This window comes from Nuphar pumila, chromosome 4 (assembly GCF_984573655.1).
Source record: "Nuphar pumila chromosome 4, dmNupPumi1.hap1.1, whole genome shotgun sequence".
NCBI lineage: Eukaryota > Viridiplantae > Streptophyta > Magnoliopsida > Nymphaeales > Nymphaeaceae > Nuphar > Nuphar pumila.
In genome coordinates this window covers 22558533-22582101 of record NC_143252.1, presented here as the reverse complement: position 1 = coordinate 22582101, position 23569 = coordinate 22558533, and the positions used below count along the sequence as shown (strand labels likewise).

At 37.3% G+C, this 23569-nt stretch overlaps 1 protein-coding gene across 1 annotated transcript in view; it reads left to right on the top strand.

Moving 5' to 3' along the window:
- The window catches only part of LOC149839629 (chlorophyll synthase, chloroplastic-like), an 85053-nt gene extending 62094 nt beyond the window's left edge, over positions 1 to 22959 (top strand). The window contains exons 13-15 of the mRNA XM_090002697.1: positions 21929 to 22005; positions 22282 to 22329; positions 22408 to 22959. Coding sequence (XP_089858823.1) covers positions 21929 to 22005; positions 22282 to 22329; positions 22408 to 22470 — 188 coding nt within the window. The 3' untranslated portion in view covers positions 22471 to 22959. The remainder of the gene's footprint in view (positions 1 to 21928; positions 22006 to 22281; positions 22330 to 22407) is intronic.
- Positions 22960 to 23569: the final 610 nt, after the last annotated feature.

Below are 23569 nucleotides of genomic sequence, written 5' to 3'. Positions count from 1 at the left end.
CTCCTCCGTCACATTGGAAACTTAGGATGTTTTCAGAAAATTGGTTTCTGACAAAGGAATGGAAGTTACGGAACAACTTGAAAGTCTCAGATTTATGTTTCATGAAAAATATCCAGGAATAGCGAGACTAACTGTCAACAAATAAAAGATAGTATCTAGTTCCAGACATAGAAGCAACTGGAGCAGGCCCCCAAACATCAGAACAAATAGTCTCAAAAGGTCTTGAAGTTCTTTTATTGATAGAATGAAATGGTAAAACATGACTCTTACATAAGAGACAACTAGAACATTTGTTGTCATTTACATTTATTCCTAAACTTGACTTGGGAATGAGGTTACTTGAAACAAGCTTCTCAATGAAATTATTACTGCAGTGACCTAGACGACCATGCCAAAGGTTTGGCTTATTGATTTCAGAGACACTAAAAACGCAGGTAGGATTTTCAGAAGACAATGATGGTTGGAGCTTCAAGTTTGGGTCTGCAGAGCGAATATGTGCTGAAGGATCTTCTTGAAAAACATACATATTGCCTTGCCGTTTTCTTCTAGCGAACGTCTCCTTCGTGCAGAGATCCTTAACAAGAACAGAAGAGGGAGTAAATTCAACTGAGGCTTTGATATCATCAACAAGTTTAGAAACTGAAACAATGTTTTTCTTGATATTAGGGGCATAAAGAACATTTGAAAGATTGATGGAAGATTCGGGCAAGGGTATGATGGAGTTTCCAATATGCGAGACAAAGTGGTGTGATCCATCTCCAGTAACTATACTACTTCTACCAATGTAAGGAACAAGTTTTAGGAGTTTACCTGCATCACCAGTAACATGAGTCGCTGCGCCAGAATCCACGTACCAAGTGCTTTGCTCATTTTGTTTCAGATTCAATTCTGCTAAGGCTGACAATAACAACTCTTTTACTTCTCCGTTGGTCCTTGTATTGTCTGTGCCTCTTTTTGCTTCAGTTTGTGTTGATTTTCCTTTATTTAGGGGATTGAACCAGCAGTTAGCCTTGATATGCCCCCTTTTATTACACAGAAAGCAAGTAGGAATTGGCCTCTGTCTTTGTGGGTTGGTATATGAGTTGGGTGTAGGCAATAATCCACGACCTCCATGACCACTTCTACTTTGTGCTCCTTTTCCCTTGATATCATAGTTTCCTCATCCTCGTGCATAAGTAACCCCTGTAGCAAGAACTTCTTGTGCCCCAACATGCATAGATGATTCTTCAGAAAATCCCTTTAGATTCATCTCATATTTTAACAATTTTGCACGCAGATCTTCAAAATTGGGCAGCTCAGGTAAACATAACAGAGAAGTGACAATCATATGATAGTCGTGTCTCAATCCACTGAGGGTTTGTTGTACCAAATCTTTATCAGAAACTGTACTTCCAACAACTGCTAACTGATCTGTGATGACCTTCATTTTGTTCAAATATTCCATGATGGTCATGGACTCCTTTCTTAACATTTGAAATTCTCTTTTAAGAAACATAATCCTGGCCTGAGAAACCTGAGTATGTTTGAACAAGTCTGTTCCAAAGTTGCATGGCAGTGCAGTCATCTGGAATGGCTACAAGAACCTCTTGTGAGAGTGTTGATGTAATATAAGCAACAAGCGCTTGGTCTCTTTTCATCCAAGTCACAAATTCAGGATTTCTGACATATACGGTAGTAGATTCCCCTTTGCTGTCCCTTTCTTCTTGTGATATGAACTCAGGAGGAACTGGAATAGATCCATCCAGATGTCCAGAAAGATCCTGACTCCTAATGAAAGGTATGATTTGCCTCTTTCAAGTCAAGAAGTTACCATTATTTAATTTCTCAGACACAAGTTGGCTGAGGAAACTTAAAGAAAGAACTGACTGGCTAGGAAGAGAATTCATGTTTCACAGAATGAAGAATGTATTCAGCACAATCTGCTTATACATGCAGTTCTGTAATTTTTTTTTTTGCAGGAACTAATTCAGATTGCTGATATGAAACAGAAATTAAATGTCAATCAGATTTCTGATTTGTATATGAAATGGAATATCGGATATGAAAATCCAAAAAAAAAAACAATGTGAATATGTATTCCTAATGTATCGGCTTGTTAATGGCTAAATGAGAGAATCTGGGCTGAGTCACTCAAGAGAGAAAAATAAACAGTGGCGAAACCAAGGTTCAGCCACCACCAAAGTAGGAGAAAAGGAAACTGTAGGGAGAAAAGTTGAGAAAAGAAGGGGATGAATAAGACGTGAATCCAAAGTTGGCTGGGTGAGGAAAAGAAGGGGATGAATAAGACGTGAATCCAAAGAAAAACATAATTAGTTGGGTCAGTCGTGAGTCCCAGAAACCAGAAAAAATCTGAGTTGTCTGGGTCAGTCGTGAACCAAAAAAAAACTGACTGGGTCAGTCGTGATTCCAGAAAGGGGCGAGAAACAGGCTGAGACTGACTGGGTCAGTCGTGATTCCAGAAAGAAACAGGAAACAGATGTAGGATGAAAAGAATGAAACTGACTAGGTCAGTCGTGAATCCAAAGAAAGGAAAACAAGAACAGCCGTACCTTTTTCTTTTTTTGATTTTCAGACTTTGGAAGAGGAAATAGAGGAGAAAAGGATCTTCAGACGTGCCTTTTTGAATCGATCCCAGTTTCAGCTGAAGCGTGGCTCTGATACCATGTTAGTTTTGTAACCTGCAGTTCGTTCCACGTTGGAGAGCTGCAAAACAAAGAGAGATAGAGAAAGGGAGAGAGAGGTTTGGAGAAAACCGATACCCTGCTGTACATAGGTCGGCTGCTGTGTATTCCTTTATGTTAACATGAGATTACAAACAAAATTAGGGTACTAGAATACCCTTTTTACAATAATCAATATTACATAATGCCATTAATGAAGAAGTGGGTGTCACGGGTCTGGATCTTCAGATCCATGACCCGTAACCAGAGAAAACACTTCTTTTCACTAAGTATAGCGTGAGTAACTATCAACAAAAATGAGGTAATATTTGCTGCCAGAAAGAGAAATAATTGGAGCAGGACCCCAGACATCATAACATATGACCTCAAAGGGCCTTGAAGCTCTCTTATTAATGAAATTGAATGGCAAGACATGACTCTTACATAAATGACAACTAGAAAATTTTATATCAATGTCTTCTGAACTCAGACTGGACTTAGGAATGAGATTATTTGAGACAAGTTTTTCAATAAAATGATGACCACAATAACCTAAACGACTATGCCAAAGTCTTGGCTTATTACATTCAGAAATGGCAAACACAAACTCAGAAGGAGCAAAAAATTGGTGTTGGTGAGGCTTCAAGGATGAACATGTATAATGAATGGAAGAAGGATCTTCTTGAAAGACGTACATGTTGCCCCGTCTTTTTCCCTCAGCGAATGTCTTCCTCGTGTGAAGATCCTTAACATAAATAGAAGAGGGAGTAAATTCAACTGAGGCATTAACATCATCAACAATTTTTGAGACAGAAACAATGTTCTTCTGAATATTAGGAGCATGAATAACATTTGAAAGATTAAGAGAGGACTTGGACATGGGTATAATAGCATTTCCAATATGTGAGATGAAGTGATGTGAGTCATCTCCCGTGACTATGCTATTTTTACCAACATAAAGAGTGAGATTCAAGAGTTTACCCGCATCACCCGTGACATGAGTCGCTGCTCCAGAGTCGACGTACCAAGTGCCTTTATCAGTTTGCTTCATGTTCAACCTTGCCAAGGCTGCCAGCAACAACTCTTTTACTTCTCCATCCTTCCTAGCCTCTGCTTGTTGAGCTTTTCCCTTGTTTTGAGGATTGAACCAACAATTTGCTTTAACATGTCCTTTCTTATTACATAAAAAGCAGGTGGGAATGAGCCTTTGTCCCTTGTATATTGGGCGTAGGAAGTATACCACGACCCCCAAAATTATTTCTTCCTTGTCCTCCCTTTCCTCGAAAGAAATTTCCTCGACCTTTACCATAAGTCATCCCTGTGGCCAACAGATCTTGGGTTCCTGAATACCCATGAGTGTTCTCAGAAGATCCTTTCAGATTCATTTCATACTGTAATAGCTTTACACGAAGGTCTTCAAACTTTGGAAGCTCTGGGAGACACAATAAAGTCGTCGTCAGAACATGATAGTCTGGCTCCAGTCCACTCAGGGTTTGTTGCACCTTATCTTTATCACTGACTAGGCATCCCACTATGGCCAGCTGATCCATGATGCCTTTCATTTTGTTCAGGTATTCCATAATAGACATTGAATCTTTCTTCAACATTTGAAATTCTCGCTTGAGGAACATGATTCTCGCCTCAGAGATATGTGAATATGTCTGAACAAGCTTGTCCCACAACTCTTTGGCTGAACAGTCATCGGGAATGGCTACGAGGACCTTCTGTGAGAGCGTGGAAGTAATGTATGCCACTAACGCTTGATCCATTTTCATCCAAGCAACATATTCTGGGTTTTTGAGAAGAACAATAGATTGTGCCCCTTTATCATCCGTCTTTTCCTGCAAAGTGAACTCTGGAGGGGATGAGACCGATCCATCCAGATGACCAGAGAGATCCTGGCTGCTTGTAAAAGGAACAATTTATCATATCCATATATATATATATGGATATGATCAGAAAAAAAAACTAACTGAACAAAAATTGAATTTCAGTAATTGAATCAGTGATACACTTAATGACAATGTGTAGCAAAGTTGTAAATACTTAAAGATAGACGTATTACAAACTTAAGCAATATAATGTTAATCTCAGGAAATAGGGCAATCTGGCTAAACAATATTCAAACTGATGAACGAACAGAGGGAATGGGAAAGGAGGAAGCAATGAAATTTTGATGAGAAAAATGAAAGTAGAAGGTGAACGAACAGGGGAAAATCAGAACCAGATAAAAAAAAAGAAGGGAAAACAAAACCAGTTGAGAAAAGAGAAAGAGGAGGCTCGCACTACCTGAAAGATCCTTTCAGGAAGAAAAGAGTTTGCTGACAATGAGGAAGAGAAGGGCTGCTAGTCACAACAACACTCGTTGGCAGAAAGATCCTTTCAAGAAGAGGAGGGCTCGCTGACAAGGAGGATCAACACTCGCTGACGAGAAAATGAGAGGAGACGAGGGGCTGGAGACGAATCTGGGTTGGAGACGAATCTGCACTCACTGAGAGGATAAGGCTGAAGAGTCGAGACGTTGAAGAAGAGTTTTCATACCCAGGACTTTAGCTGCTCTGATACCATCTTAAAAGGGGAGGTCTTCACGTTTCACGTTCACCTGTGCCTGTGCAGGAAAAAGAAAAGAGCCAAAAGGAGAGAAAGATGTGCAGGGAAAAGACGTCAGCGAGTTGCGTCTTTCATTCTATTAAACATATATACAATATACAAATCTAGGCTACGAAAGTACCCTCTAATGACATCTTAATTTACATTGTATAGTTGGATCTTGACCCGATCCGGAACATGGATCAGATCGGGTCCTGCACATATATAAGTTGGGTCCAAAACTGACGACTTCTTTTCAGATACCACGATAGCGGATGAGATTCTAGAAATCGCATGCCAAATATGGCACAAGTTGTTGGCTGTTTCAAAAGATAAATAATGTCAAAAGTAAAGTTTGCGAAACATTACATCTTTGTGAAACACTTTTGTTGAGGCTCCTATTGAGGAACTATACCCCTTTCATCCTAGAGTACTTGTAGTCGTGCACTACACGCTAGTACTGCGATGATCGGATGAGACGGCCGTGCGACCTCGAACAATGCTAAATGCACAATGCTGTGAACACATAGAGAATATCGAATAAATACTTTGATAGTCTTAGTTTAATACTTTTGTGTGTCCCCGAGATTCTTATGATTATGATGCTTATGTTAACATATAGGTGGATGACATGTCACACCGACAAATGATTAATTTAGACTATTTAGGTAAATGACACATCACGCCTACATAGTTGTATTGCAGAAGATTGCATTATGACTATTTGTGTAACGACCCCAAATTATACCCTTTGAAAATAAGGAATATTTTTTTTTAATCAATGCAAAAACCTTCTCAGAGATTCGGGGTCCTCACAGTTCCAATTTCCATTGGATAGCCCAAACACCACAAACGAACTTGCAACCATTATCTATAAGAATAGAACAATTCCTTTATTTATGAATAAGAGTAAATTTCAGAGACAAGGTTTTATTCGACTAAAAATAAAGCAACAACTGAAAAAGCAAGAAGAACTGAAACAAAAGAAAGAGCCACTCTGTCCCCTGCTGAAGCTGTCAAGCCCAAGTATGACTCTCATCCATCCCCAGTAGCCAGTCCTACCTCACTATTCACCATTTTCTGTGAAAAACCAACAAAGTAGGGTGTCAGAACCGAAATTCTGAGCACAGCTACTTCTAAAGAAACAAAGTGAGACAAAGAACATGGATAAGATTTTATGCAATGATTTGAGTGAGTGCAGATATAAAAATTTCCAGAATTTAATTAGCCATACATGCAACCAGTTACATATGTCAGACAAGAAGAAACAGTAAGACATGAGCATATACAAGAACTAAGTAACCAAACCTTGCAGCATGCTTTTTAGGAAGTAAATAACAATACACCCACCATTCTATCATGAGTTATAGAACAATTCAATTATGCATGATTCTTTTTGTTATCTTTTATTTAAGTTCCATCTTTCCATATGCATGCCCTATTAAATGCACGTAACTTTAAGTTTCTCTTTTTTAATTACCGTTGCCCGCGGATACACCAAACGGGTACAATCCTTGAGGTCAAGTAGGTTCCCAGGGTAGCTTAACACACAATTTGTATTTTATTACTGGGTTTCAACTTAGTCCTCGACCGAATCACCTTCGGAACATTAGACCTCCAAATCTAATGTCAGGGACACAAGAGACACACCACGCCCCACAAGTGTCACTTCCTTGGTACCATAAACAACAGCTGTGTCAAACACACCACTCACGGGTAAAGTGGCGGACTCTTCCTAAAACCGTGGCTAGGAGAAAAAACCTCAATATCGGGTTCAGGGGACAAAATTACAATACGCGGAGTTTTTGTATCCTCAGTCTCCCCAAGACCGGATCTCTAAGATTCCCATACTCCAGATGAGAAATCCTAGAACATATATTACACTGTTCTTATTCATTATATTTTTATTAAAGTCAATTCTTTAGGTTTGCAACACCATATGCAAAAGTAATGTGAAAACCCGCATCTTCCCTTGAGGGGACCCTTACAGGACTCTAGCCCGTGAGGACAACCAGAACAAGTGTGCCATACTATCTTATGTGGTTTAAGTGATGCAGTCAAAAACATATGTGAAAAGAAACCAAACCCACGGCTCTTCAGGCCGGTGATGGTCCATTTAGGCCATCGATGCATCACATAATAAAACCAAAGTAGTGTTTCATTTATAACACTAGGCCAAAGTGCCAAAAGCACGTGCACTCATGCAAACATAACCCAATCATATGCATGTCATTACTCAATCATATGCATTTTCACTGTGTGGTACCTACATCATATACGTGTATTAACCAATGCACATTTCTTTTGAGTGTGTGAGTGTATACATGCAATGAAGATTCTCATCAAGCGTACATGCTCACAAAAATATCAATACTTCACATATTCACCGGGCAGAAGTGGAAAGTTTCTGCATATGCTAAAGAAGATGATCGGGCTTACCAACCCCGAACCCCCATCCTTCTAGCTAAACATTCCAGCATAGCCTCAAAGTCTTGGATTCTTGACATACACATAGGTATAGGTAGGTTCTAAAAATTTTCCTTTGTTCAGATTGGAATTTTGAGCATACACAAAATGCATTAAATCTGGACCACATTTTCATCAAAACTGATTCATATCCGTCAATTGAAATCGTAAACTTCCATGGCAAACCAATACACCCTGCATGCTCAAAGTATGTCAATAATACATTAGGTCATTGAGACTACTTGATTCCACAACTACACTTCCATTTTACATTTTTCATAATATATATATATATATATATATATATATATATAGCATCTGGATTTGGTAGTTTTCCCCAAGTAGCTGGGATAAATTTTTGATTGGCTGTTGCATGATATTTTTGTCTATATATCCTGCCAAGGTACGAATTCCATCAAGATACACAGATACCTTTGCTGGCTAAGAGGTATGTCTAACTAATCTCATAAGTTGCTTGCCCAGCATTGAGTGTTGATATTGGATAGAATGAGGAAATTCTTCTTGATAGTATAAGTCAATATTTAATTGTGAACAACCCAAAAATAGGGTAGGAAAAAAAGATATGACACTAATAGTTTATTTAGCAAAGAAATGAATGAAAGCTAAAGAACTTTCTCAAGAAGTAGAGTTGTTTCAATCCTCCGAACTCTTCACAACAGGAAGTCTTCTAAGGAATGGTAAAATAACATACCCCTTTTTATAGTACAATAACCAAATGCAAACCGAAAACATAAATTCAAATTCTGGGAATCCAATATTCAGTCCAAAGTACAATGCTCTATTATGGAAATAGCAAGACAAGATTTATACTAATTTCTGAGGCTTAATTGCCCAATTAGCAACAGTAACTATAAATCCCAAACAGTCCTTAGGTACTTGGTTTCAAGAATACAAGCACTCAGGTTCAGATACAACATATTTCAAGTGAGTAATAGTATCAAGACTAAAATCCATATGCAAGATCAACTGGTTTCATGACTTTAAATTATCGTTACCATATCATATCCAAGAATAGAACATTGTGGCAGAGAAAATAAAAACACAGGATTAGATTTGGTATAACCAACACCTTAATGTAGTCTTTCATTATAACATAAATTCTGGTTTAATGAAAGAACACAGTTTTATTGAACATGCAAATTTTGAATTTAAAACAGAATTTAAAACAGAATGGAACCTACGATACATCTATAACTCAACATCGATTTAACGTACCCCTTTTTTTTTCAGAATGACATAAACATTATCGGCTAACAATATTAACATCAAGAATCTGAAACCCAATATGGGTTATTCAACAACAGAAATCGAAAAACCCCAATCTGGTTATTCAACCACAATAATCGGAACTCAAACTGGGTCTACCCGATACTACAGACCGTGACCTCTCGATTTCAAGGGCTAGAGTAAAAAAATCCTCAAATCTAGGGTTAACCGACACTAAGAGTCGAAAACCCCCAACTTCATGTTCGATTTACTCTTCCTTTCCGAACCACCGAAATCCCATCCCTATCCTTCTTTCAGAGTTCCAAAATCCCCAAACTCTAAGGGTTAGGGACTTCCGGCACCATGAACCCCTCCTCTCAAAGAATCACACGAGATCGAGACCCATTTTCAAAATCATTAGAAGCACCGTACCTATTTGATGATTTTCCGACGATCGGAGGCTGGAGACGCGAGTACGGAGCCGACTGAAGTCACCCCTCACTGCTGCCGTGACAGGGATGCTCGTCGTGGCCTTTAATGGCTGCTGGTTGTCGTGGTTTTCCGGCGACCACCTCTCCGGTGCATGCCCAATCGAGAGAGAGAGAGAGAGAGAGAGAGAGAGAGAGAGAGAGAGAGAGAGAGAGAGAGAGAGAGAGAGAGAGAGAGGGCGAAACCCTCTCCACCCCCCTTTTTATCACGCCCCCCCCCCTCTTGCCGAGAGGCGCGGGGTCGGTTACGCCTGCTGTAACCGCCCCCTCCTTCCCATTCGATAAATGCAAGAATCGTGCCCTAGGCACGATTCTTGTTTCCCTTATTGCTTTATAAAACACGCACCGGGTCCGGGTCCGAACCTGTGACCCGCGATACCAAATCCAGTTTACAACTGGATCCGGGTCGTCAAGAGCTAGTGGATCCTCAGTTGGATCCTTGTGGGTCCAACCCCTTTGTACCAGTTTTATATATATATATTTTATAAATACTATTAATTATTTATTTAATTAAAAATTAATATTATAAGTATAATTTAACACCCCATTGTGGGTTATTTACGAATTCTTTTATGGATCCGATAACGGTAACGAACCCAAGGCCCAAATCCCCTAAACTTCATTGATTCTCTTTTTTGGATATCGGATCCGAACTTTGCTACTCGGGATCCAAATCACAATTTGGATCCGGGCTGGTTATAAGAGTGGATCCATCTACGCTATTTGTTGCTTTCTTTATTTTATTATGATTATATATATATATTAAAATATATATACGGTTATATGGATTCGGAAGGTGGATCCCAGACCCATCTACGCACCATCGTAAATAGTCATCCCTCGAATTATTTAATTAATTAAAATTATTGCACTTATATATACATATAAGATTATACGAGGTAAATTTATTCATAAAAATCCCTTTATGGTCCCGAATCTGAAACTTGGATCCCAGGCCCAAATCACACTGTTATGAAATTTGTATTATAGACTATTTAAATAAATGCCTAAAAATTTGTGGTTATTACAGTTTGTGTGAATATGTCATACCTGTATAACATGATTGATAAGTATCATGAATATTTGAATAAAATGTCTTGAAGATATGTGCGTGAGTTACACGCTAGAAAGGTCGGATGTGATGTGCTTTGAGATAATAATTGAGAGTGCATATGATGATGCAATGATTTGAATATTTGCACATATAACTTGAATCTTTTGTAAATTTATTGAACTACGTAGGAATTACATATGTTGATGTTTAGTTGATTCATATTATGTAATCTGCGTGTTCTCATGTGTTGTTTACGCATGCTTTGAGGTCCTATTTGAGGAATGCAATGTTCCTTGTGGCAATGATACGTAGTCTTATATGCTTCTGTATGATGTGATTGCAATACCACGTGATAAGAAATGTTTAAAGCATGCGCTAAATGTTCATGGTTCATGGAACCTTATTGGAGGAATGTGTGATCTTGTGATTTATTTTACCATATGAAGTGATACGATGCATATTGCTGATATACATGCTTGTGCCCATATTGGTGGCTACTGACCCCAAGAGCTGTCAATTGTTCGGAGCAGTCGATTGTATTGATGCGTGTATCACTGTGTATGGTATCTGTTGAGGACCCGATCTCCAAAGGATTATCTGCAAGGGTATGTATGATCAAGATCTGGTAACCGGCTAGAGTGGTAGATTCTCTATGAGGATGTACACTGTCCACGAGCAGGTAGCTGCAAAGACAGTGAACTCCTGTGAGGAAGTGTATGGTCCAAGACCAGGTATACCATCTAGGGCGATAATTCCTTGTGAGATTGTACATTTCCCAGACCAGGTGATCCAGCGTTGATCTTGTTGATTATAGTAGTGGCTATAGACCCTGAGAGCGGTCATTTGTGTTGATGAGTGTATCACAATAATTTTCATCGAATATGGCATTTGTTGAGGATCGGGTTCCCAAAGGATGCTCTGTGAAGGTATGTATAATCAAGATCTGGTAAATCGGCTAGAGTGCTAGATTCTATGTGAGGATATACACTGTCCAAGAGCGGGTAGCCGCAAAGACGGTGAACTCCTGTGAAGAAGTGTATTGTCCTAGAGCAGGTATACCATCTAGGGCGGTAATTCCTTGTGAGATCGTGCATTTCTCGGACCAAGCGATCCGACGTAAAACTTGTAATTTTGATTACCATAAAAAGTTATGGTGAGCTGTGATAATCTTCTGAGATTGATATTGATAGCCAATTATGAATTTATAGATTTAGCTTTCTGTTTTAACATGATTTCATGCAGGACTTAGATGTGAGAATCAGATCTTTATTGATTTTAGATCATTGTCTTGTTTTGGACCTTCTATGGAAGGGTAGGCTTTTCTGAGAAAGTATAACGCCTTAAGTGAGTCATAACAGGTGACAGTTGGCTGCGTAAGGCCTTGAGAGATGAGAATAAATTAAGGTTGTTCAGGACAAAGAGTTTGTTAGAAATAGTAAGAGCGACAAACGATGACTTGTTAATGATTAAATGCAGAGACCTTGTTCTAGGAACGAAATCAAGCTTGTTGCGTGGTAGTTCACAGCTTACGATCAAATGAATCATCATGATGCGTTTGACAGTTGCACTGCTTACTTGCTTTGAACTGCTTACCTGCTTTGAACTGCTTACCTGTTTAATTGCTGATCTGCTTTAAACTATTTAGCATGTTGAATTAAATATACTTAATTCAATTTTCTATAGTCTCTCTTGTTCACCTACTAGTTTTTTGCGAAACTAACCTATTCTATGGGTACAGGTGATGATTAGGTACACTACGGGCGATGGCGCGATGACTTCAAGATTTTCTTTTTCCTGCTCTTAGCTCGCGTTCTGAACGTTTTTGGGTTTTGTCACGGTTTTTTCTTTGGATATCCGAGTTTTGTACTTTTTGGTTCTTTTAGCTAACGTGCCCAAAGTTCTAAGCTTGCCTTTCTAAATTCAACATAAGAATTATCTTCCGCTGATTACATAAACAAATTCTGAAAGGAAAGAGATTTTCTTCTAGTCTCTTGCCTATTTTCTGAAAGGTTCGCAAGTTTGAAAATTTGGGGCGTTACACATTTTGCTGAGTTATTCAAGGGCATGACACTATTCGATTAATTTCGTTCATTTTAGGATATTCAATAAAGTCATTCGAAGAGTATTCTCCCCCACTGTCACACTGAAAATTCATGATTGACATAGAGAATTGATTTTGAATCATAGCATGAAAGTTCTTGAATATGTTAAAGACTTCATGCTTATGTTTCATAAAATATATCCAAGTTTACCGAATAAATTTGTCAACAAAAATCACATAGAATTGACTTTTAGAAGAATAATAATTAGGAGTTGGACCCTATACATTATGATTTCAAAGGGCTTGGAAGCTCTTTTATTGCTGGAAGTAAATGGAAGTACATGACTCTTGGACAATCGACAACTATGACAAACATGACTCAAATCCTCGACTCTCACTAGAAATAGAAATTAGCTTATTGGAAATGAGCTTTCTAATGAAATCTTTATTACAATGCGCAAGACGGCTATGCCAATGACTAGAATTATTTGACATGGACTCATTAACAAAACATGAGGACAGACAAACTCTTGGATTGCTGCAGGCATTTATTGACTCTAGCCACCACATTTTTCTTGAAGATGTACATGTTTCCTTCCCTCTACCTTTCAGCGTATGTCATCTTCATGTTAAGATCCTTCACATAAACGAAAGAGTAAAAAAAATACACGAATTGATATCATCAACTAACTTGAAAACATACACTAGGTTCTTCTAAATATTTGGAATAAGAAAGACATTTGACAACTAAAGACTAGAAGGGGACACAGGAATAGAAACCTTTCCGGTGAAAGTGATGGAATGTTGAGTACCATCTCCGGTAATGACTATCGTTTCCAAAATAAGGGATCAAATTTCAAAATTTACCAGTGATATGATTGGCTGCCCTTGAATCAACATACCAAACTCCCTATTCATTTTGCTTCAAATTGAGTCCTACAAGTGCTGCCAACAAAAGCTGTCTATCTACTGATGCCTGGGCCTCTGAACTCGTCCTTGACCCTACCGATCAGTCTGCTAATTTTCCTTGAATTTTAGCCTCCGTGTTGTATTTGGGATAATCTTTAATCCAACAATCTTTCTTCAGATGACCTAGCTTCTTGCAGACATAACATGTATGAATTCTTCTACCCTAACTTGTCAGCAATGAAAAATTTGGTAGTAGACCTCGGCCTCTCTGATTCCCAAATCGTCCACGTCCTTTGCCACCTCTCATTCCACTGCGTCCTTTACCATACTGATAATCAAATATCAATACATTGTGGCTGTCGACATTAGATGAATTACCTCTCGAGCCTCCTAATATGTTGATTTCAAAGAGAAGCAGCTTTGATCTTAATACTTCAAATTTGAAGACTTGATAAAGTAGTGTAGACAACGCTATATTCTAGTCCCAATCCATTTAGTGCTTGCTGTACTTTGTCCTTATCTGAGATTACACATCTGATTGTTGCTAACTGATATGTGATCTGTTTTATTTTGTTTAAGTACTCTATTATGGACATGAACCTTTTCTTGAGATTTTGGAACTCTTTCAAAAACATGACCCTTGCTTCAAAAACTTGAGAATATGTTTGAACCAACTTATCCCAAAGCTCCATTGCCCTGCCGTCATCGGGTATGCTGATCAGAACTTTCTGAGACAAAGTAGACATGATTTATGCCACGAGTGCTTGATCGCGCTTTATTCAAGAGACATATTCAGGATTGCGAACATGGGTAATTACACCAGCCCCTTTATCATCTTTCTTATCCTGCACAATGAATTTGGGGGGGGGGGGGGTCGTGACCAAGCCATCTAGGTGACCCGAAAGGTCTTGGCTGTGAATGAATGGGATGATTTGCAGTTTCCAAGTGAGGAAATTAGTATTGTTAAGTTTTTTAGAAACAAGCTGGTTTAAAAAACTAGCAGAAATGGAGGAGGATACCGAAGAATCTATGCCGAATATTGGTAAAAAGAGAGAAAAGATATGAATAGGAAAGAAACAGGTGCCAAGAATGAGAAAAGGAATATACGGAATGTAAATCTGATAACAAAAGACTATAGACCCAAACAAATCAAAATATGCAGGCCATCAATTTTCTGCAGCAAATATTTTTTTTGCTGCACGTTAGAAAGTATGAAAAATCATATTAACTAGAACACCCAACTCAATGTGAGTAAATAAAATGAGCCAAGTACCTTTTTTTTTACTATTTAGAAGAGATATGGTTCATGTGAATATAACTTTCACAGATCTGAAAGTATAACCCAGATCTAAAAGAATAATACAAAATATATTTCTTAATGTGAATATAACTTTCACAGATCTGAAAGTATGATCCAGATTCAGAAGAAAGACCATATTTTTTTAAAAGACAAGAAATCAAAATTGATTTAGGGTCAAAGAATAAACCCCAAAACAATACCAATAAGAATTAAAGAAAAGAGACAAGAAAGAAGGAAAATTGGAATATACTTAGTAAAGAGAAGAAGAAAGGAGGGAGAAGAACGATTGTAGAATCCAAGAAAGAAGTGAGGGAGAAATATTCACAACCAAGGTTTCAATCTTACCTTAATGATCAGTTTTGATATAAGACTCGCTCTGATACTGATACCTTGTGAACCGGGTTCATTCCGAGGGAAGAAAGAAGATAAGAGGAGGAAGAGGTTGCTGCAAAACCTAAAAACATCAACACCTCATATGTATAGTTTCTCTTATATTATATTAACAACTTACCTTTTAAGAATACATGTCCATTTACAACAATACCCCATATTTCTAAATGCCTACTATACATGATAAGGGGTAAATATAGGAAACATAGAATACAATACATGAAATATAAAATACACCAGCACATGGGATCAAATGTAACACATCCTAGTTCTGGATCCAAATCATGGATCCAAACCAAATCACGTCTCAACAGATGTGTGTACATCATGTGAACTATCTGGTCTCGTGATTGAAAGGTAAGATAGTGCCCCGATAAGCTGTCTATAAGGCGTTGGATCTTCGAGCGGTTCTTCATCATCAATTCACATTGACAATTTTGGGAGTATCAACTATCTTATCATAAACATGATTTTTGAGTAATTTTTTAATATCATTTCCATGTTTATCGTCTTCAGTGATGATCATATCGTCTACATATAAAAGGATGATGATGATACTTGCACTAGAATTTTTAACAAATAAAGTTGTGTTAGTTAGATCTAATACTAATATCAAGAATAATTCTACCAAACTTGTCATACCAAGCTTTTGGAGCTTATAAACCATATAAGGCTTTGTTCAAACGAAGAGCTTTCTCTTTGAGAATGTTCATTTCAGGAGGTACCTTCATATAAACTTCCTCTACTAAATGTCTATTAAGAAAAACATTCTTGACATCCATTTGGTATATAGATCAATGCTTAATAGAGGCAACAACTACTAAGGTTTTAAGTAGAACTTCTAACAATAGTCCCTAGCAACGAAGGCAAAAGTTTCTTCATAATCAATTCCATATTTTTGGAGATATCCCTTGACAACTAATCTAGCTTTGTATCTCTCTAGGGTCCCATCACTCTTGTTTTTTATCTTGTACACCTACTTACAATCTATAGGTTTTTTGTTTTGTAGAATGTTTTGAAGAGTCCAAGTGTTGGCATTTTTTAAGGCTTCTAGTTCTATCCCTATGTTATCTACCCATTCATAATGACCCTTGGCTTGAGTATAGGTAGAAGGTTGTACATAAGAGTGGATTAAGGAAATACAAGCTTTGTATTTGGATGAAAAAGAATCATAGGACACAATTTTTTCTGCCGCCTTGGAAGTTCTAGTTGATTTTCGTGATTGCACTTCATTTTAATCAATATATTTTTCAAGTGCACATGAAGGTTTTAAGACACTACGACGAGAATGTGAGAAAGTAACCCTATCGTTGACAGAGAGAGAGAGAGAGAGAGAGAGAGGCAAGAGGGTTCAGTCCATCGTGACTGCCCTCTCATTCTATTAATAATAAGAGTGTAAAACACTAGGGTACTAAAATACCCCTTAATACAATGTTAATTTACATCATACATGAACTGGGTCTGGACCCGATCCATTACATAAATGGATCGGGTCAGACATATACATAATGAGGACTTCTTTTCAGAGAATACTGTAGATAAGGTTTATTATCAAGAGGTTGTTCTTCACTATGGGATTGCTCTTCTCTAATCATATCATTATCAATATTAATCTCACAATCACAATTATCATCATCATGCTTTGAAGCAAAATCAATTGAAAAATACTCAATTACTTCCTAGTTTTTTCCAAGAAATTCTCCTTTTCTAAAAAAGAAACATGTCTTGAGACATAGAACTTTTTATTCTTATAGTCAAAACACCTATATCCCTTTTGATTTTCAACATAGCCAAAAAGGCACAAGGAAAAGCACGGGGTAAGAGTTTGCTATTTTTTATTTGTAAAAATAAAACATTTTTGCATCCAAAAACTCTCAAACTTAGAATAATCGGTAACACATTTGAAAAGTTTTTTAATAGGAGATGTGTTTTGTTAGGATGACGATGGTATTTTATTTATGAGATGCACAACAGTTAAAACAACTTTGGCCCAATTTTTTTTTGGAACATGACTTGAAATAAGTACAGTCTTAGAGGTTTATATGATATGCATATGTTTTTTTTTTTTTCGCAAGACCATTTGTTGTGGTGTGTGCAAGCAAGATCTTTGATGTATAGTGCTATGTAAATTAAGATATCTTTGAATTCTTTTGATAAAAATTTTCTTCCTGAATCAGTACAAAAGATAGAAATATTTTCATTAAATCTAGTTTTGACTAGCTTATGAAAATTTTGAAAATGTAAGAAGACTTAGGATTTATTTTTAAGGAAGTATATCCAATTATATCTAAAAAAAATCATCCACAAAAATCACATAATATGCATATCCACCTTTAGATAAGATTGATGCAGGACTCCAAACATCTGAATGAACTAACTCAAGTGGCCTAGAAGATACAAAAGATCTTTTAAAAATTGTAGTTTCTTCATTTTCCCAAGTATACAATCATTACAAATAAATTAATTAGTATTACAACATTTTTTCAAATTTGAAAAATATGAAATTTTAGATACATTGGGATGTCCTAATTATGCCATAAATTTAACCCCAAATTACCACTCCTAGTAAAACTTCTTGGCTCATTGACTCTGGTGCATCGTTTCACATGGCCCCCAAAATTGATATACTATCCGAATGTCAAAACAACTCAAGTGTCCCAAATGTCTTTACTGTCGACGAGACATATCTTGAAATTAAAAGAATAGAGAATTTTGAAAAATCTCTTAAAAACTCAAAAAATTTCTTGATTTCAAAAATTCAATCTAAATCTTTTATCTGTTTCTCAAATTTCTGACCATGGATGTAATATTTTCTTATCATCTAATAGTTTTTGGGTGCATTATTGCCAGTTAGGGAAGTTGATTGAGGAAGGCTATAGAGAAAGAGGTCTACTACATTGACTTTTTAGAGATACCAAAAGATTCTTTTTGTTATAATGTCCGGCTCCGGTTGAAGGAGATGGTCATCTAAGGAGAGGTTGAAACACTTCTACCAACTGAGATAAAGACAGTTCCTATGGATGAATCTTGCAAGTTGCCTACGTCCTTATCTTCTTGAGATGATCCAACCAAAGCCACCTTCTTGTCCTCCCTTCTTAATTTGGGATATTGAGGTTTAATGTATCCTGACTCATGGCAAAAGTGACAAATGTTTTTTCTTTTGTCATATTCACTGTTATATCTCCCAAAATGAGGTGGTTTATATGTACGAGAATAAGTTCATGGCCTAGATACGGCCAATACGACATCATCATTCTTTTGAGAATGTTTTTCAACCTATTATCCTCCATACTTAATTCTTCTAAAGTGTCCATAATAGAGAAAACTTTTCCTCTATACAAAAGGACCCAATTTAGTTGTCTCGAATTTAGGCCTTAACCCATAAACAAATTGGTAGAAATGCTCTATTATCAATTTGTTGTTGTCGGAGCTCGATATCTTTAGGACAATGCTACTTTAGTTCAAGAAGAGCTAACTCTTCTCAAAGTTCGGAAAGGGCATTGTAGTATTCCCTAATACTTATATTATCTTACGTCATGGTACGAGATTTGTTTTAATTGTTGTACACGTGCAATGTCTTTAAGAGAGTATATCTTCTTAAGATAGTCCCAAGCATCATTAGCATATTCAAATTTAGTGAGATTAAAACATTTTTTAATGTCAATGCTACTGATAAGCCAAAATATAATCTTGGCATGCCCTATTCTCCATTCCTTCTACTTTTTCTCATAATCAGATATAGCTTTGTTTTTTTCTTCATCATTGAAAGCCACTTCCTCCCCATTCTCGACTTTAGTATTAGAATTTAGTTGTCTCTGAATCAGATCCATCAACTAACTCCCACAATCCTTTGCCCCAAACATGGTGCTACATAATAGGACACATTACAAAATTGGTATCGATAAGTTTGATGGCCATGTCGTAGACACTTTCCTTATCATCCATAGTTATAAAAGAGAATAGAGAAGAGTGAGATAGAGAGAGAAGTGGGAGAGAGATAGAAAAGAAATGAAAGGAGCATGCCCGCTTGAGCACCACCATGAACACCGAACCACGAGTACTTTAAGAAAAGGTTCACGAGCACTCAAATCAACATATCAAGCAACTCTTCGAAGAGATGTACACGAACACGAGCACACAAGCAAGTAGTAGTCAATCATCAATACTCAAGAGCACTATGACTCTGATACCTTGTAAGGAAATGAGAGTCTTCACACAAACAAGAATGTCTGCAAAAATCCCAAATGGACAAGCACACAAGTGAGCTCCGAAGCTCAATGACAAACCTCACAAAGGGCTCTCACCAAAGATGCTCTCAATATAAAAATTATAATTTTATTAATTCACCAAAATGCAAGCAACATTATATTTCAAAGGGAGTTTACCCTCTTTATATACAAAGAGAGAGAGAGGAGTGAGAGAGTAAAGAGATGAGAGGGAGACTATCTAGCCATTGGACTCGTCCAACAACTATTTGACTAGCTGTTGGACCTAGTCCAACAGCTAGAATGACTAGCCATTGGACTAAAGCTTAACGGCTAGTCCTAATCAACCTTGAATTGACTAAATAAAACAAATAATAAATATATATATTCTATATACATATATGTGTATGTATATATATATATACACACACACACACGTATATACATATATTATATTATATATGTACAAAAATTACATATTTTTGAGAGTAGGAAGGAAGGTCACCCACTACATAAGCCTCCATCTGTGTAGGATATAAGGAAGCTACTTTTTCTTTGATCAGCTTTCCTGGTAGAGAAAAGAATGAATAAAGGTCGTAGATGGTGGCCGTTGTAAGTTCAAGGATCTTATGCAATGGGGCTTTTTCTTCTAGCATATTGCATTTCCTCTCAATGTAGCAGCACCCTCTTGATCCATTGTACTAGAGCAATCTCAGAAGAGCGATTAGGGTCATTTCGGTCCTTTCTACAATGCCCATGGGTGAAGTGTTTCATTTCAGATAAATTCTTTGCAGTAATCATCGACCCTATTGCTGAAACACTGACACTATTATCTGAAAAAATGATTCTTGATATATGCTTTAAAGTGACGAGATGCAGTAAACAGATCAAATTTAAGTTTCAAGAAAAATATCCAAGTATATTTATTGTTTACATCAATGAAAATGAAGTATTACTTGGAATTGGATAAAGGAGCTGTGGGGGCAGTCCGCTGTGCATAAAATGAATAAGTTGATGGGGAAGCTCGTTTATTATGACTAGGGGAAAAAAGTTTATGACACTTGCAAACTCAATAACTCAAAGCTGAACAGAGATTATTGATTGACTTTCTGATATTAGGACTAAGTTTAACTGAATTCAACTTGTTTAATAAGCTAGAATCATGACTAAAATACCATGCCACCTATGTAACATAGACACGCAGTATAGCTGTTGTACCTGTGTTGACACTTCACAACATGGGTGTGGGTACCGGACACAGTGTGGGTTCGCCCTGGGTTGGGTCCCGCACTGATCCGGATTGGGTCCAGCCCAGACCCGACCCAAACTCAAATTTCTCGTCTTCTCTCTTTCTGGTCTCGTTTTCCACCCTCTCTCTCTCATCTTCTCCATCTCGTTTTCCCTTTCTCTCTTTCATCTTCCCCCTCTCTCGTATTCCCCTTTCTCTCTCTCTATCTCGTTTCCCCCTTCTCTCTATCTCTCAGTAACTGCACGAACTGAAAACGAGAGGGAGAAGGGGGTAAACTAGGAGGGGACGAGAGAGAGAGAGGGTAAAACAGAGGGGTGGGGGGAACGAGAGAGAGAGAAAGAGAGAGAGAGGTTACCTACCTCCTTCGTTCTCCTTTTTCATTCGTATACAGAGAGAGAGCGGCAGCGGGTATGGGTCCTTCTTCGTATCTCTATCTCTGTGGAGAGAGAGAGAGAGAGAGGCGGTGGCAAGTTTCCCCCTTCCCTTTTATAATAAACACACACACATATATTTTTTGAAAACTTTTTTTTAATTTCATTTTACCCCTTCTTTTAAAAAAATTCCAAACACACACACAAAAAATACCCCTTCTTTTTAAAAAATTCCAAACTCACACACAAAATTTCATTTAAAAATACCCCTTTTTTTAAAAAAAATCCAAACACAAAATTTCATTTAAAAATATCACACACACACACATATATAGCTGTGTCCCCGTACTCACATTTTTACCCTCACCCGTACCCGTACCCATGTGACAGCATGCCACTTATCATAGTCATGATTATTGGACTGACCTAACACCAGATACAAATGGTTGACTGAATCAAAGAGCTTCCTAAAGAACATAGAGATTCTTTCAACTTGTTTCTTTACCAAACATCTTTGATTGTGCTAACTTTAGTAAGTTATGCTTGATCTAATTGATGGTTAATACTTTGATATAAGTGTTGTTAACTCCGTTGACTTTATCAAGTTCATCGAACTTTATTATCTTACCAAATTTATGGTCCTGTCCTGTACTAGTTGATATCACTAAGGGTTTTTTCATGAACTTATAAAAGTTGAGAATTTTTACTGAGTTGTACTTTTAGGGGTTCCTTTTCTAAGAAAGTTTATTGCATTTCTTATAAAATTTTTAATCATACAAAGGATAACTCTGTGATACATGACATTTTTATGAAAATATAAAATTTATCAGGGGTGGTAATATGTGTTGGTTAATTTATTCATGTTAACGTAGGTTTGGATGAAAAACTGCAATAATGGGAGTAGCAAATGATAACCGCTATGATGTGAACAATGATAATGGTAATATTGTTTATTTTTTTCTCTTGCTGATTATTGCAGGTTATCTTTTGGGGGCTGGTAAACCATATTACGCACTGGCTCTACTTGGTTTGATTATTCCACAAGTGATTTTTCAGGTAAAGCTTTTGCTCTTCTTTGTCTTGAATTTGGTTATGTATGAGAGCTGTATTGATTTTTATGACTCACAATGACTTCTTCTCACCAATGATTTTCACTGGAAAGCGTATTTCAGTATATAGTTTATAATTGACCATTATTCGTGCCAAATTTTTGGTTAAGCAAAGGGCATTGCTTATTTCTCTGTATTATGAGTAACCTGAATCATGTGATATCTGCAGTTTAAATGAGCAAAGCCCACAAACCAAACTAACGTCTCATTATTATTTATACAGTTTCAGTATTTCCTAAAGGACCCAATCAAGTATGATGTAAAATATCAGGTGTGTTCTTTTTGATGCTCAGATCAACATATTTTTATAATCTAAACTTACAGGAACATTTTTGTGTTCTGTATGCAGGCTAGTGCCCAACCTTTTCTCATACTCGGGCTTCTAGTGACAGCCTTAGCCGCGAGCCACTGATCATGAATTGTGTATAGAAGTTGAGCCTGTTCAAGTGTTTGCCACACTGATCTATACAACTGCCTACTGCATGCAGTCTTTTAAGGTGATGGTGCGGCATTTGTATGAAAGTGGACATGATGTATAGCGGGTTGAGAATAGCAGCTATCACCAAGGCCTTTTTTTATCTTCTGTATTTGGGCCCATCATCATCAAATTTAATGTTTGACTATGCACCATTTCTTGATCAGTTCCACCGATAGTTAACTGCTCTCTCTCTCTCTCTCTACACACACACAGAGGATGGCAAAATCTTGTCTGCTTGAATGATGGATGGTAAAATTGAACGATGTGTATCATTTCCATTCAGCAACTGTACTCGTTTACACTCCTAGACATGTAGGAAAACTGTTTTCTAGTCTAGTAAATTGCTAATAGATATCAAGACGTTAAACTATGATTGCAAGCTAAGACAATTGAGCTCAATCAATGCTCACCCTTTTCTGCGAATGTGTGATGTTGCGCCCTCTTTTTTTTTTTTGCTTTCAATAAGCTCACACAGGAATCTCTTGTTAAAAGGGTCAACAATGTGTTACCCCTGCATATGCATGGTTTGAATAAGAATACTGAAGAGCTTCCTGCCCCTCTAAAATAGTTGATTTTTTTATCAGAATTTATTAGTATCTTGTTTTCGGAACCTGTTTCATGTCTTTTATTGATTTAGCATGGAGAGCCCACGTCCCATTACGGGCTGAGAGGTGTCACGTTGACCATGGATATGAATTGGTGTCTACCATTTAGAACTTTCCCCTATCTCACCAGGAATAGTTTGCCATTTGGCTTAAGCCTTGCGGCAAAGGACATGCACATCAAGTATTGAACCCTTGTCTTCATCTTGAAAGCCTTAAGCTGACCCAACTAGCCAGGTGTGCGGAGCTCTTGTGGGCGAACCTGTTTCATGTTTAGATGGTAATTTTATTAAAGGGGCTTTTCTTAAAATATTTTGGATGGTCTCCCTCCCTCTACTGTAATTCATTTTTCACAGGTAATCTATTAATTTTGTTTTTCGGAAGCTGTTCCATGTCAGCATGATATTTCGTTACATAGTTTAGCTTTTAAC